Source organism: Semicossyphus pulcher, unplaced genomic scaffold (genome assembly GCF_022749685.1).
Source record: "Semicossyphus pulcher isolate SPU_LCO1_2020_fin unplaced genomic scaffold, fSemPul1.0.p SCAF_16, whole genome shotgun sequence".
In the NCBI taxonomy this organism is placed as follows: Eukaryota; Metazoa; Chordata; class Actinopteri; order Labriformes; family Labridae; genus Semicossyphus; species Semicossyphus pulcher.
Genome location: NW_027211670.1, coordinates 13,813,469 through 13,829,196, shown reverse-complemented (window position 1 = coordinate 13,829,196; position 15,728 = coordinate 13,813,469). Strand labels below are relative to the sequence as shown.

Genomic DNA, 15,728 nt, shown 5'->3' with positions numbered 1-15,728 from the left:
TGTTTTTGTGGGGAAACCTTTACTTTAGAATGAGTTATGCAACAATTATAAACCAAACCATAAACAAAAGAAGGAAAATATACATGTTTGCATCGTGTGCAGGGATACGAAGGCCTTTTACTTCCACAGCTTCTTGATGGACATGTTCTTCTCGCTGTCTTTCTGCATCACCTGGGGTGGAGAGCAGGTAGTTAGAGACATTCATTTAACAAGTACAAGAACTCAACTTGACATTCACAATATATATTTAAAACGAGGGATGCACCATATTGGATTTTTTGCCGATATTTTACAACCCTTTATGCCGATTACGATACTGATATATTAAGTCTCCCCTGTAGAGGAATTGATATCATGCTTACTCTTATGGTAGTGGCCAAAAACTGCCATATATCGCAGACATCTTACACTCTTCTTCACGGTTGATTGAAGAGGCATTGTGCAAAAGGTCGTGTGTCTGCTTAGTCACGTTTCTGAGCGCACCTGAATGCAGCATCCCCCCATAACACGGCATTGAGGGAGACATGCCCGGACTTGTTTGCTGCACCTACTACAGAGACATCAGTGATCGCCGACAGACTCTTTTAACAATGTGTGCGTCCATGAATATGTAAGTTAGGTTTGCAGTGATGTTTACGTTACACTCTGTTAGCGTCGGCTTTGGCCGCGAGTGTATTTTCGGCGCGTTTGATGTTGTTGAGTCCGGTAAAATGATACGAATGTGAGCTAACGGTTAGATAGTTTAGAGTTGTGAAAGCTATTTAACTTCTATTCATTGGAGTTTCTGTGACTTTTTAGTCTTTATTTGTATATTGTTGATAACTTTGCGCAGGCAGAGTCAATGTTGTAGCATTACATCAAGATATTTTAGGGAATCATCGAGCATTTAAGCATAAAGCGTTGTTTTATCGACGGAAAACATCGGCAGAAAAATGACATATCGATACCGATGACGTGTCAATAATATCGTGCATCCCTATTAAAAACTATACAAAGGATGCAACACAATACAAGTAGGTAGAAATGGAGCTAGTGTTGTGAAAAGTTGACATAACAAACCTTTGCAACCGCCATCTCAAAGTCCTCCTGGGTGACGTGAACTCTCCTTTCTCTCAGAGCGTACATCCCTGCCTCTGTGCACACACCCTAAAAACACACACACACACACAAGATGAATTAAATAAAAACCTACTGTGTACCATCTTCATTTACAAGCCAACTGCTGCCATTTAGCAGGCCGATCCTCACCTTAACCTCAGCACCAGAGGCTCCCGGCATCAGCTCTGCAATCTTTCTCAGATTGATGCCACGCGTCAGGTTCATCTTCCTGGAGTGGATCTTCAGGATGTCCAGACGAGCCTGTAGGAGCAGAATGAGTGTAAGCTCAATACAGCTGCCCCAACAGCATGTAGAAGCACAGGTATACAGTGTGCAAGGGACTTACCTCCTCATTTGGAGGGGGGAACTCGATCTTCCTGTCGATCCTGCCGGGCCTGAGCAGAGCTGAGTCCAGGATGTCAATACGGTTTGTGGCCATGATGACCTGAGAGAGAGAGAGAGAGAGAGAGAGAGAGAGAGAGCGTGTATAATAGTCTTAACTAAACAGATTCATATAGTAATTGGGCTGCTCTTTACTTTAACATGTTTATCATGCAAAACAAGCAGGTATTTCCTGGCGTGTGTGCTACCTTGATGTTCTTGGTGGCCTCGAAACCGTCCAGCTGATTGAGCAGCTCCAGCATCGTCCTCTGCACCTCGCTGTCGCCACCCGAGCCGCCCTCCAGACGAGAGGACCCGATGGAATCGATCTCGTCCATGAAGATGATGGACGGAGCGTGTTCTCTGGCCATGACGAAGAGCTCACGCACCATACGGGCGCCTGGCGAAAAATGAGCGAGACAATCGAGGTCATCCAATCAGATAGTTTTGAATAAGAAGTCAAGAACGGAAAAGCATTTGATTAGAGCGTAGAGACAGAGAGAGAGATCTCACCCTCTCCGATGAATTTCTGGACGAGCTCAGAGCCGGACACCCTGATGAAGGTGCAGTCAGTGTGGTGGGCCACAGCCCTGGCCAGCAGGGTCTTCCCTGTTCCTGGGGGACCGTACAGCAGCACGCCCTGCACAGATTTAAAACAGGAGTTAGATACATCTGATACAATCCAGAGTGTCAGGAGCAGTATTTTGCATTTGAGCCTGTATCTATTCTCCGACCAATGACAATCAGTACAGTGTACATAAAAGAAGCAGCTCTTGTACACCATCAGCTCTCTTGTCATACACCCACCTTGGGCTGTGCAATGCCCAAAGCCTCAAACAGCTCCGGATGCTTAACAGGCAGCTCAATCACTTCCTTGATCTCCTTGATCTGCTTATCCAGGCCACCGATCATTTCATAGGTGGAATCCGGCACCTTCTCCACCATCATGAGGGATACAAGAGGGTCCACTTTGTTTGGCAGGATCTTGTGCAGGGTGTAGCTGTCGTTACGCAGAGCCACGCGGCAATTTGGAGTCACCTGATGTGGAAGTGACAAAGAGATCATAGAATATGTCAGATGTTACAATTTCTGACGCAACTCTTTCTGTATCTGTATTTAGTCTTGCGCTACTGTGGTTACAAGTGAAGGCCATTATGATTGTTTAGCATTCTTCTGTGTTGGCTTTGCAAAGACAACAATGAGAACAAAAGACTAAAACTTACATCATTGATGTCAATGTTCTTGTCGACATCCACAACAAATTTTCCTTCTGGATGCACCTGAAGATGATGAGGAGAGATGTTAATTTAAACTGTCAACAAGTAGTCAAAATATGATGTGCTACATAATACCAGAACACAGCATACCTTGACCAGCACTTTCTTTTTGTCCATGACCCTAACCACTTCGCCTACGTAGGACCCCTGCTCCTGTAGTAACTGCAGCTCCTCACGAAGGAGACGCACTGACAGACAAAAATAAAAAATTATTTTCACCCATCCAAAAAAAATTCTGTTCAACTTAATATAAAAACATTTTTAAAATACATTGATGAAGAACAGTGTACCTTTGGCATTGAGCTCATTCCTCTGTGCCTGTAGACGTCTGAGATTCTGGCTCTTATCATTTACTGTCAACTATTAAGAAAACAGGGATTCAGATTTGACAAACAAAACTTGAGCAATTTCAGTCAAAATAAGAGAAGATATAAAATTATTTTACCTGTAACTCTTCTATCTTTGACAAGTAGTACTGCCGCAGTCCTGTGCCACCTTTACTCTCCCCCATCTCCATCTGTCAAAGAAAAAAAAACTTTAAAAACAAGCACCAAGAGCCTTAAATAACCCTAAATATTCTACCATATATTATTGGAGCAGGAAGGCAGGAAAGGTATGATTTTTTTTATCCGCTAATTTTTTAATAAAGTTTACCTGATGTGTGATTTATAAAAATAAATTTATATTTTTTGCAGACCGTTCCAGTATATTAAGAAGCAAAAAGCAGCAAAACCTCACATTTAAGAATCTTGTACCAGAGTTTAGTTAAATAAATGACGTCATCAACAATTAAACAATCGCTCTTGATTATTTTTCAGCTGGTTGACTGTTTACTTAACTAGCTTAACACGTCCCATTATGGCCACAAATGTAATGAATAAGTATTTGAGGTCTGCGACAATACCGTTATTCAGAACAATTTTGTGCAACTGTCATAAAGTAAGCTAAAAGTTCACGTTACCTGACGTTTTCAAAAAACACTAAGCTAGCCGATGTGCCAACATTAACAGTCAAAGTGACGGCGTTAGCTAACATGCACTAACGAGGGAACGCTTGCTGACGCTTAAACTACTAGTTATATAAAGATATATTTAGTCATCGGACATTCTAAAATTAAAGAAGAAGAAGAAGAAAGTTGCTAACACAACACTGCAAGTCATTCACAGTATTTAGCTAAAGCTAGCATTGCGTACAATTGACAGTGAGCCTAAGCTATAGCTAGGTTAGCTACAATGAGACAGCAAACCGGCATTATAGTATTCATTTAACGTACTGAATGATGTGACATTTCACTATTAACAGCACAGTCGCACAAACATTCCTTCTCGCAAATAGTTAAAATAAACTTTTCAACTCTGATCACATTTGTAACGTTTCTTTGATTATATTGCAATAAAACCAACAAATCGGCAGAAAAAAATACACCTACATGATCAATCCCGTCCACCTCCATCTTGAATTTTTCTACATCCGCTTGGGACCGGCGTATTTCCGGCCAATTTCTTCTTCGTGGTATTTTGTGAGAAATTACTGCGCATATCGCCACCTAGAGTCGTTTTTCAAGTAAGGAGCTTCATGTTTTCAGACACGACCGTTAAAAAGTGTTGGGTTGTCTTTTTAAAATTGCCACGTTATTATTGTCGAAGTTTGCGTTATATACTTTAGATTAAAAATTAACTTACTTAAACATATTATTTATAAACAAACAAACTGTACTTAATCTGGCAATTGAATTTAATTCTGACATTCACATTTAAATCAACATTTCTCAGCATTTTTACATTTTATCTTTATTTCTTATTATTGTATATATACTGTACATACTTGACAGATTTCTTGCTTCTATTTAAATTTCTTATACTTCTTAATGCTTCTCTCAGTGTCAGAGCAACTGTACCACCCGCATTTCCCCCCCAGGGATAAATAAAGTATTTCTGATTCGGAAATGTAATTCAGTACAAAGTATAGTCACATTATTGTCAGGGTCTCAAATTAAGATGCAGGTCTGTGAAGTGCACAGGATGTGTTTGCCTGGCAGTTATTTGAGGAGAGATAAACATATCAAAGCTGCTGGAGACAGGAAAGACCAGCCTTACCTGTTGAAACTGCTGCGCATAGAAGCACCTGAGCTCTTTGACCAGCCCTGACATGCACACTAATGGCCTGACTCTGGCTTTTATCACACAACTGAGGCTGTACAGGAGAGGATATGAATAAGCCAGCACCAATATAAGTACCTACATGGGCAATATTTTATATTTTTTAAAATAGATTCAGTACTATAAAAAACACAGTATGACAAACATTTATAAGCATATTTATTGTAAAAAATACTCCAAATGTAAAAAAGGGCCTTTGATTGATACACAACATGCAAACATTTTAAGAGGCTGTACAAAAAATATTTGTACAAACAACATTTCTCAAATCTTAAGTGCCTTCTTCAAAAAACAAATTCTGGCACAGTAATATCTCTCAACATGGAATGTTTAAAGAAATTCAGGAGATCCCCTCAGACAAACGTGTAACATAATAGCATGTAAATTCAATTTGGTGCATTGTATAGTTGACACACAACTGCAATCCTATTTTCTGAATACCAGTTAACCTTGTCAAGAGGTAAGGATCTTCCTGGAAGAACCCAAAGAGAGCCCGGTTCCTCTTTGTGGCATCAAAACAAAGAAAAACCCCAAATAAGAAATGTGAAAATCATGTAAACATTCAAGAAGTACAAAAAGCTGCTGACTTTCAGCTGGACACAGTGGACTCTTGTAAAAATAAGAGGCTCAATCTTTTCCCAAAGTAGAGCTTTTCAGAAAATCCTGCTTCCTTACACAGCAAAGAAATGTTTCATTTCCAATAACGTATCAAGCCATATTCAAAATAAGCTTCTTAATAGTTCTGAGGAGTCTTAAGAGTTCATACTTTTGTTTTAGAATATAATCCATATTTTTCATATATATATCTGATGTAAAATGTTTTCAGTATGGCTTTATGTTTTGGCATGAAAGGCTTAATTCATCCACTGCCTCCCAAGAGCTACCAGACATCCGGTATTGTTCCTTTCCAAAGAGTATGGCTTTAAAGTATGAAAGTAAACAAGCACCCACAAGGTGATGGTGCAAAAATAAACACCCGAACAGCACCGATGCTTCATTGTTGTAAGCATTTTGTACCATATGGAGTAACATATTGCGAAACAAGGCAAAGAATATTTGAACAGGTTTAAAAACGACAATGCAAGGCATTTACATAAAGAGTGTAAATCATCAGTTTGGTCCCATATACCCGCTGTATTAAGAACTAAAAAAGATATGCATCCCATATAGAAGCTGGTTTTTCAAACCGTATAGATCAGAATGGCTTTGTGAACATTTCAGCTCATTTTTCCAGGCTTGTTCCATTTACAATCAAGCAGACATTAACATTTGATGAGTAAGCTGTCTGTGACTTCTCTACAACATGTCTTTAGGTGAGGCGGATACCCAACACCTGCTCCAGCTCCTGTCTCCTCTGCTGCACCTGGAACACAAAGGATGTTTGTGAGTATTAAACTCCACTGAAACCTCACAATGAATATCTGCAAGCGTGTATGTAAGCAGTTTATTATGCTGATTACCTTTGAGAAAACATATCTGCCCACGGCCTCAGGTACCCATGGCGCCTGGTAGAACTCGGTCCTCCTCTCCTCCTCCGGGTTTCCTGTCACATCTGTCATCAACTAAAGACAAAGAGTGGTACCATTGAACATGAGGAATCCACGATCTCATGAATTCACTTTTTCTTTCTTTTTTAAAGATTACTTTTTTGGTCTTTATTTATAGGACAGCTGAAGAGAGACAGGAAACGTGGGGAGTAGAGTCGGGGATGACATGCACCAAATGACTGGCAGACCGGGAGTCGAGCCTGCGGTCAGTGCGTCGAGGACTGTAGCCTCTGTACATGGGGTGCCTGCTCTACCGACTGAGCTTAACCAGCACCCCATGAATTAACTTTTGAAGCACTAAGAGAGGGCAAATGGATTATTTATTTACCTTCAGATCTCTGCTCTGAGACTTGAGCCAGTCTTGGATGAAGTCCTGTGGATTATTGCTGAAGCTCAGCATGAAGTCTCTCTCAGTCTTCAGCTGGTTGATGTACTCGATGGTCTCGTGAATCTGCAGCGAATAAACCACAACAGTTACAGATTGAAGAATCATTTTCAAACAGGTGACTGAAGATGAAGTGAAGTTGTGATCGCCTGGCAGGCCTTACCTTCATCTCCAGTGCAGCTATTTCCTGTTGGTTGGTGGTTGAGGACAGGAAACTGTTCATTTGGCCTTTAAGTGGGTCATCGACCTCCACATCAATGTCGTAGCACGCAGTCTTCTTCTGGTCTGTGGGGTCAACACTGCTCAGACAGCAAAACACAAAGACATTCAGACGGTAGGAAGAGATGATGAAACGAGGACTTTAAAGTATAACGCTAAGGTAGGAAAGAGATCCTGACAATGCTAGTGAATTCACACATGCAGCAACACAGAAGAAGGGCTGATGATCCACACTCCCCTACCTAATCATGTGATTGATGATGATGGGGTCAGGGTGCTGCAGCAGGCCCGCCAGTTTCATGGGAATCTCAGAGAACCTCATGCGAGGACAGCCGAAGATCTGAAGAACATTTGGTTAGAAAACAGAGACAGTTTAAAATGCTGTAGGTTCAATTTGTTTTACCTTATAAACAAATAAAAATCTGTAAATCAGGTGCACATTTAAAGTCCTTTAAAGTCAATGTGTTCCTTGTGTAAACCAAAAACAAAAGATTAGCACGTTGACCAAGTTTTTTTTAGACCCGGGAAGACCTGCTTATACATGCTGATTGTCTCTTTTCCCATTGCCAGTGAAGTATACTCCTGTTGGTCTCTTTTCTGCTGCGTCACAAACGCGCCAGAGACAGGGTTAGTAAACAGTGAAGATGTTACAGTGGTTAGCTCTTTATTGTATCTATTACTTTTTCAGTCTGTTTATCAAAGCGCTGCATTGGGCGGAAATTGTAGCTGAGATGACAAGGAGTTGCAGAAGTTACCGACAGAGCATAGCATTGCGCTGGAAAGGGGGCGGAGATTAGCGCGTCAACACAGGTTTTGTGCTCCCATCATTGCCGATCAGAGCCGAGGCGATAATTACCCGGGTCTCCTGAGTTATTTGACCCGGGTCAGAATGCCGATTGTAACCTTTCCCACTAAGCAAAAAAGTCGGGTGTTAGCGGGTGTTTTTTGACCAGTGGGAAAGTGGCTTAAGCTGCTCGGTGTAACCTCAATCCCCTCCCCCTACCTGTCTGAAATAGCGGTTGCAGTTGATGTACTCCTTCTCGTGACTGTCCTGCAGCTTGTTGTTCTTGATGTAGAGCCACAGAGCTTGCATGATGCTCGCCCGAGTCTGCGTGTGCACGCCCAGGAGGCGAGCCAGACGGGGGTCCAGTTTGTACTGAGGGGGCTGGGGGAGAAAAGAAAACATATAAAGTGTGAGGTAACCCAGTCTTAGTATCTAGGAATACAACTGTGTTCAGATGGGTGCTACCTGGTGGTCGAGCATGAGCAGGAGGGTGCATTTGACGTTGACGTCGCCGGGTCTTTTGACCTGGAAACCATCGGTCTCCTGAGTGGTGGGCATTCTGTGCCACTGAAAGATACAAGTACGGAAAAACTGATTTTTTTAAAGTCAAATTGGAGCCAAAACTTTATCTACACTGAAATATGTTAATAAAAGTCAAAGTTGTTCAGTGATTCAAACTTAAATCCGACTACGTCCTCCTCTTAATGCGCTCTTTTACTCCTGGCTTTCATCAGTGTACAGCACACATATAAAGGGCTGATATAACTCTGTCTGTGGGATGAATTCAATCATAATGCTGGGATATATTCCAGATCCGAAGGCTCTTAATAATCCTCCCCTGCACTGTCGAACAAGCTCAGGCTGGTTCCAACAGTTTTACTGATTCCAGCTGAACTCCACTTTCTGACCAGGCCTGAAAAAATGGTTCTCTGTGTGCCCGAAAATGTTCCATCAAATGCCTTTCAGGTTACATCATACCTCCACTAAGTGGTTGTCAGGTCCGTAGAGCTCCTTATCGAGCTCGATCACCAGGCTTTTGAAGAAAGAGGAGAACTTCTTCTTCTGCTTGCCAGGCTGGAAAAAACAGAGAGCATGAAGAGATTGAGAAACGACAGAGTGCTTTCTATATATGTGTTTTCCTGTTCTGCTGTGTCAGTGTGCGGCTGCATTGTTAAGCTCTGACCACATTGGGGGTGTTGAAGCACAAAAGTGTAGACAACTCGAAAAAGCTGTTTCACCCCCGCCCTGACAAAGTCTGTTTGCACAACACGACCCCTTTCACTCCTTCCCTCACTTTTCTCTTTCTGTTACTCCGTGAAAAACTCCTACGCATGCCTCGACCAGTGAGGCAACAGAGGGAAATTAACAGACAGAAACAATAAAATCCTCCTTCATGTGGCCTCAGATGACACAATGAGTGGAGCTGGGATTGATGGAGGGAGGGAGGGGATGGTATGTAACGGCCAGTGGTTTCAATTCCTCGTTTGAGAAGAGAACATGAGCCTGTGTGCGAGTGGGGAGAGCTGTAAACACACATCTGGCTGCGTGGTCCGAGCCAACGAGTCAGGCCAGCCGGAGCCGAGAGAGAGCGCAGATTTAACACACACAGTAACAGGGAGTGAAGTTCTCAGGGTAAGACCACACCAGGAGGATGGGGAAAGAGAGCAGGAAGAGTTTTTTCACTTACTTCTTCCAGAAGTTTTCCCTCCACTCTGAGCTCCCAGGAGGACACCTTCTCCGCCTCCTCGCCCTCGGGCTTGCTGGGGGTGTACGTGTTAGATATGTAGATCCTGAGCTTACGCTTTTGCTGCGTCAGTAGAGATGAAAGAGCAGATGTGTCAGGAATTTTGGTAGAGTCAGATGTATTTGAGAAGTAGACTTTTGTCTATGTGTGGAGGCAGCTCTTCAACAAAACCTGGAAGTCATGAATTTGTAATGAAGACAATTTTAAATTATAATACCAGATGTTTAACAGGTCTTAACTGCTTTTTTTAATCATTTTTTCCACCAGCTATTCGATGTAAACTCCTCAAAGAACTTAAAAGGAACAGATAAAACCAGCCACAATCATCTAACGTCACAAAATCTAACCTTTATAGTAGACCAGGTGGCCACTATAAACATTTGATAAAGTTTACTTCAGTTTTCATTTTCACTGATAATTGTGGAGTCCGCCATTCTCGTCATGTAAAACTGATCATCATTATTTGCTTTGGTATTTAAGTTTGGTTACGTTGAAGTTACGTTTCAAGTCTCATTGGGCGGCCCTCGCATCACCTGCGAGCCAATCTCGGATCCCGTCCTCTGGGGACGACGGTGAACATGCCGGGCGTGTAGCCGGCGGTTAGCGCTAAACGACTTCCAGTCAAGACTTTTCCGCGCGCTGCATTGAAAAAGAAACCGTTTTTTCATGTGATTTACACCATTAAAGGATCTTTTTTTTTTGTTTGTCGTTTTGCCGAAATCACAACATCACGATGCAGATTTGTATGAAGTAAAAATGAAGCTTTGTCAGGTCTGTCCTCAAGAGGAGAAGAAAACTACTTTTAAACGGAGGTCGGATGTTTGCTAATGGGAGCCGGGATGTCATTACGGTGCATTATGTTCCGCCTGCTTTTGCTCTCCACACGGTCTGTTTTTCCTGCATACGCCGCAGCCTGCTGATACGTGATTGGTCAATATTACTGGGACTATAAAACATACTTGCCATAGTCCGCGTCCCTGCTTACAGATTATGCATTTCTATGTAGAATCTGTAAATAGAGATGAATGTTTAGCTAACACTGTATTTATATTATCTGGTTTGTACTATGTGTAGTTTTCATGGTTTCATGCATTCGACTGAAAATACATTAGTGGCCTTCATTGTGAAAACATCACAGTAAGCTTTATATATCTGTTACTCTGGTTAGAGTTGATTGCAAATGTCTGTCAAAAAAGCAACAACATAACCTGTCGCAATCAGCGGGTAGAGGAGAGCTACAACAGACTGCACACCTGCACAACTCAGGAAGGTATCCAGCTCCCGTTATAGCGCCCTGCTGTGCTAAGAATTACCTGACTTCTCTATGTAAACAACTTGAGCTTGTTTGGCTGCTCTGTTAGCGGATAAACCTGTTGCTCTTCAGTTGTTTTTCTAAATAAAGGCTGCTTGTGGTGTTTTTTTGTTCCCAGAACTAACAACACTGTCACCAAAGAAACCAGGGCTCTTCTGTATTATAACATCATGATGAGGCAGCAAGCCTCAGAAGGCCTCACTGTGACCTTCAAATATGATTTTAGAGGTACCATAATGGGCTTCTTGATGGCTTCCTGTATCTCCATACGCTTTCGGGCGATGGTCTGATCCAGTTTCCTCTCAAAGGCCAGGAGGTCCATGTAGGCCTGAGACTCCGGGACCAGGTCTCGGATCTAAAGAGCCAACAGCAGGACGCGAGTATTAAAGAAACACACCTTACTTACTTCAATCACAGCAAGATTCTAAGGGGCCAAACTTTCTTACCCTCTGTGGGAGAACCTTGTCGGCCATCTTGCGTCTTTTTGGCCTAAATCAAACAGAAAGAGAATGTTCCAGACTCTTCTATTCTTCTCTTCATTTGGCAAAAAGCACAAACACACAGGAATAAACCACATGAACAGTAATTTATCTCGAAAATATAAAGGGTTCCAACATCTTAAAAACACTATATAGTCAAACAGAGACAAGCTGTACGTATAATGTTGACGAGGTTGTCTAACAATTTAGCATTTGTCCATTTAGACAAGGACTTGACTGTGCAACACAAAGACCTCATTTGCTTCCTTTGATAATCGATTTGAGTATCACAAAATCTTGGCCGGTGCGATCTCCTCTTTAACTCCTCCAGGCTCCCACTTATCGTCGCCACATTCCCTCATAAAGATGTTCTGTTTCTTTAATTCTATTCCACAGTTCCTCCTCATTATCGCTTAATTTATTTCTCGAGCTCTTTAATGAGAATTAAGGCAGTCGCCCGTCGCCCTGTGGCGCTCTAATCCTCCAATACTGAGAATTTTTTTTTATGAGATAAAACTTAAAAGGACAAGAGGTTCATTGTGGAGCGGACTGCAAACGCTGCCTCACGTCACGGCTCGCCACGTTTACGAGCGTGGCATCGCTAAGCAGCTTGAAGTCAGAAATAACCGCTCGTGTTTGCTGCTTTGAAAGCAAAGGCCGGTCATGAGATACCCCTACCCTCGTGTCTGTGCGATCTGAGCCGCGCTTTACACAGAGCAGTGACTTCACAAACACACCCTGGAGGAAGATGGCTGTCGTTTTATTGTGAAAAACAACTTGAATAACAATGCCATTGTTGTTTCCCTTTTTTCCCCCCTGCATTTTGAATGCAAAAAAGAATCCGCAGTTTAATTTAAAATGTAGTATTTGTCCCCCGTTTGGCCCCAGGCTGTCCCTGTCAATCACCCACCCCCCTCTTCTCTCTCACACACAAACACTTTCACTCAGCCCCACTTTACCCTCGTCTGAGGCCTCCCAGCCCCTCTTGCTGCTGCTGTTGATGCTGATGAAGGAACCGCTTCCTCGAGGCGTCCATGCTCGGGGGCCCCATCCCGGCCCGCATGGACATGTTCCCACCGCCGTAAGAAGGACCAGGCAGCTGACCCCCCATCGACCCCAAGGGGCCCCCTACTCTGTTGGGTGGCATCCCTGAGCGCTGGAGAAAAGAAGGGAGGTTGAAGCTGTGATCTCATGTTCAGAAGAACTCAGTGAAAATAAGTTTAAATAATTCTTCTCCAGATCTACGTCCTCTCTAGCACTCACTTCTTTCTTTCTTAAATTGTGCAATTCTGCAAAATACGTTTAATTACCTTGTAAAAATCCTCCCAAGGCATCTCCTCCTTCTCCCTCATTAAAAATTCCCCTATCTGCACAGCCCCCGCCCACTATGCACATTTCCAACCGGCGTCTCCGTCGCTAAAACAAAACACGTCTCTGCCATCGTTTAGCAACTTGTTGAAACTTAGCTAGCTTGAAATGTAGTAATCAGTAGTAGTAACGTTAGCGTTAGTAGTCAGTAGTGAGTTTGCAAACATTACGATGACGGTTACAGCTGGCTCGCGCATCGCCAAAGTGGTTGCCATAGGTTACACATAATGATATGCATAGCGTCACCTAGTCCTTTAACGGGATTGGCTCCTCTGGTTTGTGACGTTTGTGACGTCTCAAACCTGCTGATCAAATCTGAAAACGTGTTGTTCAGCCTGTCCTTGGTACACTGCAGTTTAAAAGCAGACAGGCCCAGCCATGGAGATGACTGCTTATGTTGTCCCTGATCTGTCTTGTGGCACACTAAAAACACCACATGGAGATGTTTATAAGGTTAAACACTTGATTTTCACTGGAGGGGGGCTTAAAGAATCTAATCAATATCAGATATCTTTGGAGTTTACTGAAAGTTTGCTATATTTAACTTCCGTTATACTACCTTACACTGATTGTGTGTCACATAAATTATAGTACAGGTAAAAGTCAGAGTAAATAACTACGAATAAATATGAATCTTTCTTATAAATGTACAGGAAGTTCAGATTGGATGGCGTCGCTTAGAGCAATTGCCAAAAGCTGTGGGTTTGTAAAGTATTTAACTATTTTCTTGATGTTTGAGTCTTTATATTATTTTACAATGCAGCTCTAGTTTGAAATAAATATAGCTCCTCATATGAATTTGAATTTTCCCTCTCAGCGAGTCTGCTTCGTGGGTTTGGTCCCTCCTCTAACTGTAAAACAAATATTCAAACTCGTGTGGCTCTAACTGACAAACATGAGGCAACTGTCGTAGTGCATATTATTAACTTTATGAAGATATTATTACATGAAGATGTAGATGGTGGTGATTAAAGTGTGATAATATATGCAGGCTGACCTCTGACAGATGGTTCATGAAAACTTACTTTTGTTTTCAGGCTCACTGACTGACTGAGCACGGCCACGTGATCTGCTCTTTCACACATTTTGGGTTTTTTTGTAAAATAATTTTAATTAGACATACAGAAAAATTGAGACACGCAATTTTAGACAACTGTAAATGTTTTATTAAAAATATTAAACTTAATTTATTGGTGGTATATAGTAATTACACACCATTTGCCAAATGCGGAAGTAAGAGAGTCCCCATCTTATAATTTAGTAATAACGAACTTTAGGTTATCGTTACTTCATCTGTAATATGTTGTCTGTCTTTTTAACTTTATTTAAACCCACTTTTAGGACTATATTTACTCATAAAAAAAAGTTATAATAAACTTTGGGGAAGGTATAGTACTCTAACTTCAGGCACATAATGTTTCCCTCGTCTACTGCTATATTTCCACATTTAAAAAAAGAGAAATAAAGCAGAAAACCCACCTGGGGGTACTGGGGAGCGTTGTTCATGCTGCGGGGGTATCCCGCCGGAGGTTGGGGCATACCTGGCATCCTCATGCCCGCCGCGTGCCCGACGTTCATGTGGTGCAGAGTCGGATTCATCGGGGGACCTGTGAAGCCTCTTGATGCCATAGTCCAGATCCACAAGTGGATAAAAGTGACGGAAACTTTCACTCCAAGTGAAAGTCTAGCAAGCTAATAAAATGAACTCAACTGATACTCGTCTGAAAATAGTATCGAGCAGGCTAAACACATCTACTCTAAATGAGGTCGGGTTCTGGTTTGACAGCAAGCACACTGTCAACAAAAAGCTAGCTCACGTTAGCTCGTTTCAAGTTCCGGGATTTGCTTCTGCCTAACTTGGCTCGTTTTCTGAACACCAAATAGTGGCAGTTGGTGTTTGTCATTCCCTCTCCTTCTACTTAAGTCTTAACACCGCAGCTTTTTGCCCGTGAGGCTGATGGAAAACATGATACCGCCTGACTTCACGTCAAACTGAGCGTCTAAAGCAATACCAAGTATTTGTGCAACTGCCTACACACATAATGCAAAATGCTGCCTTCACCGAGCTCGGAAATTACGAAGTTGTACATTTCAACTCAAATTAATTGTTCCTCTCGCCTAATCTAACGTCTGAAAATTAAGCATATGGTCAAATGTTTAATTGTGCATTTTAATTAAGTGTTGTTTATTTATTTACTTATTTCGAACATTCAGGTAAACGAACCATATCGCAATTACTGCATTTTTTCTAAAGAGTCTCAATTTATAACTAAAGCCTGTTCGAAAAGGGTGTAGGATGAAGTGAGAAAAGCTCATCATGTCCTACCCTTTTTTTTCTTTGAAACTATATCAATTCGGTGTAGGCTGAAACATTCAAAGTAACACCATAGAATACAGATAACGAGATACTCAACAAAAATGCAACAACCAAATAATATAAATAACACAAGATACACAGTAGTGATATCAGTCCAGTTTAGCCCTATGTTCTTCTCTTCTGTTTTGAAGATTTGTTTAAAATTGCTTCATGTTTTACATGTTTTCATTACTTAACTGCAAGTGTTTCAGAGATTAACCCCCTTTGTTGTGACACAATGAAGTTTGGCATTGGTTCTACCTACTTGTTTTTTGTATATATGTGTTCCTCTGAGATTATGTTTAGTTTCCCTCAGTTGAAAAAACCTCTGGATACGGTTTGGTCACTGTAGATTGACTGTTGGTGCTCCAAATTTTGCCATTGTGTCACTTTGTTTCCACGTCAATACTGCTACCACAAACATGTTTTCATGATAGATTAATAATGCTTAAATGTTTGGAAATGTGCTAACCACAAGGCATGGCAAAAACTGGCTATTAGGCCCCTGTTGACAACCAGCTGTCAACAGCTCCCAAAGCTAATTGATTACAGTTTTAATAATTGCCCAGAAACCCAGATACCAACAAGTATTCTCATTCTTGAATAATGCTCTAAGGCT

General features: G+C 41.8%; 2 protein-coding genes across 2 annotated transcripts; both read right to left on the bottom strand.

Moving 5' to 3' along the window:
- psmc5 (proteasome 26S subunit, ATPase 5) lies at positions 1–4,224 on the bottom strand. The gene is made up of 12 exons (XM_069664089.1): positions 4,186–4,224; positions 3,202–3,273; positions 3,047–3,116; positions 2,847–2,944; positions 2,703–2,759; positions 2,287–2,517; positions 1,993–2,119; positions 1,689–1,879; positions 1,445–1,543; positions 1,249–1,359; positions 1,060–1,146; positions 1–171 (listed from the first exon to the last, which is right to left on the bottom strand). Exons 1-12 carry the CDS (start codon positions 4,207–4,209, stop codon positions 118–120), a joined length of 1,221 nt encoding a protein of 406 aa, XP_069520190.1. The 5' UTR covers positions 4,210–4,224; the 3' UTR covers positions 1–117.
- Positions 4,225–5,067: 843 nt separating this feature from the next.
- Positions 5,068–14,779, bottom strand: smarcd2 (SWI/SNF related BAF chromatin remodeling complex subunit D2). Its single transcript, XM_069664908.1, has 13 exons — positions 14,233–14,779; positions 12,345–12,541; positions 11,353–11,395; positions 11,139–11,261; positions 9,538–9,657; positions 8,829–8,924; positions 8,316–8,417; positions 8,070–8,231; positions 7,309–7,406; positions 7,011–7,146; positions 6,791–6,913; positions 6,376–6,477; positions 5,068–6,278 (listed from the first exon to the last, which is right to left on the bottom strand). Exons 1-13 carry the CDS (start codon positions 14,380–14,382, stop codon positions 6,225–6,227), a joined length of 1,506 nt encoding a protein of 501 aa, XP_069521009.1. The 5' UTR covers positions 14,383–14,779; the 3' UTR covers positions 5,068–6,224.
- Between the last annotated feature and the right edge of the window lie 949 nt (positions 14,780–15,728).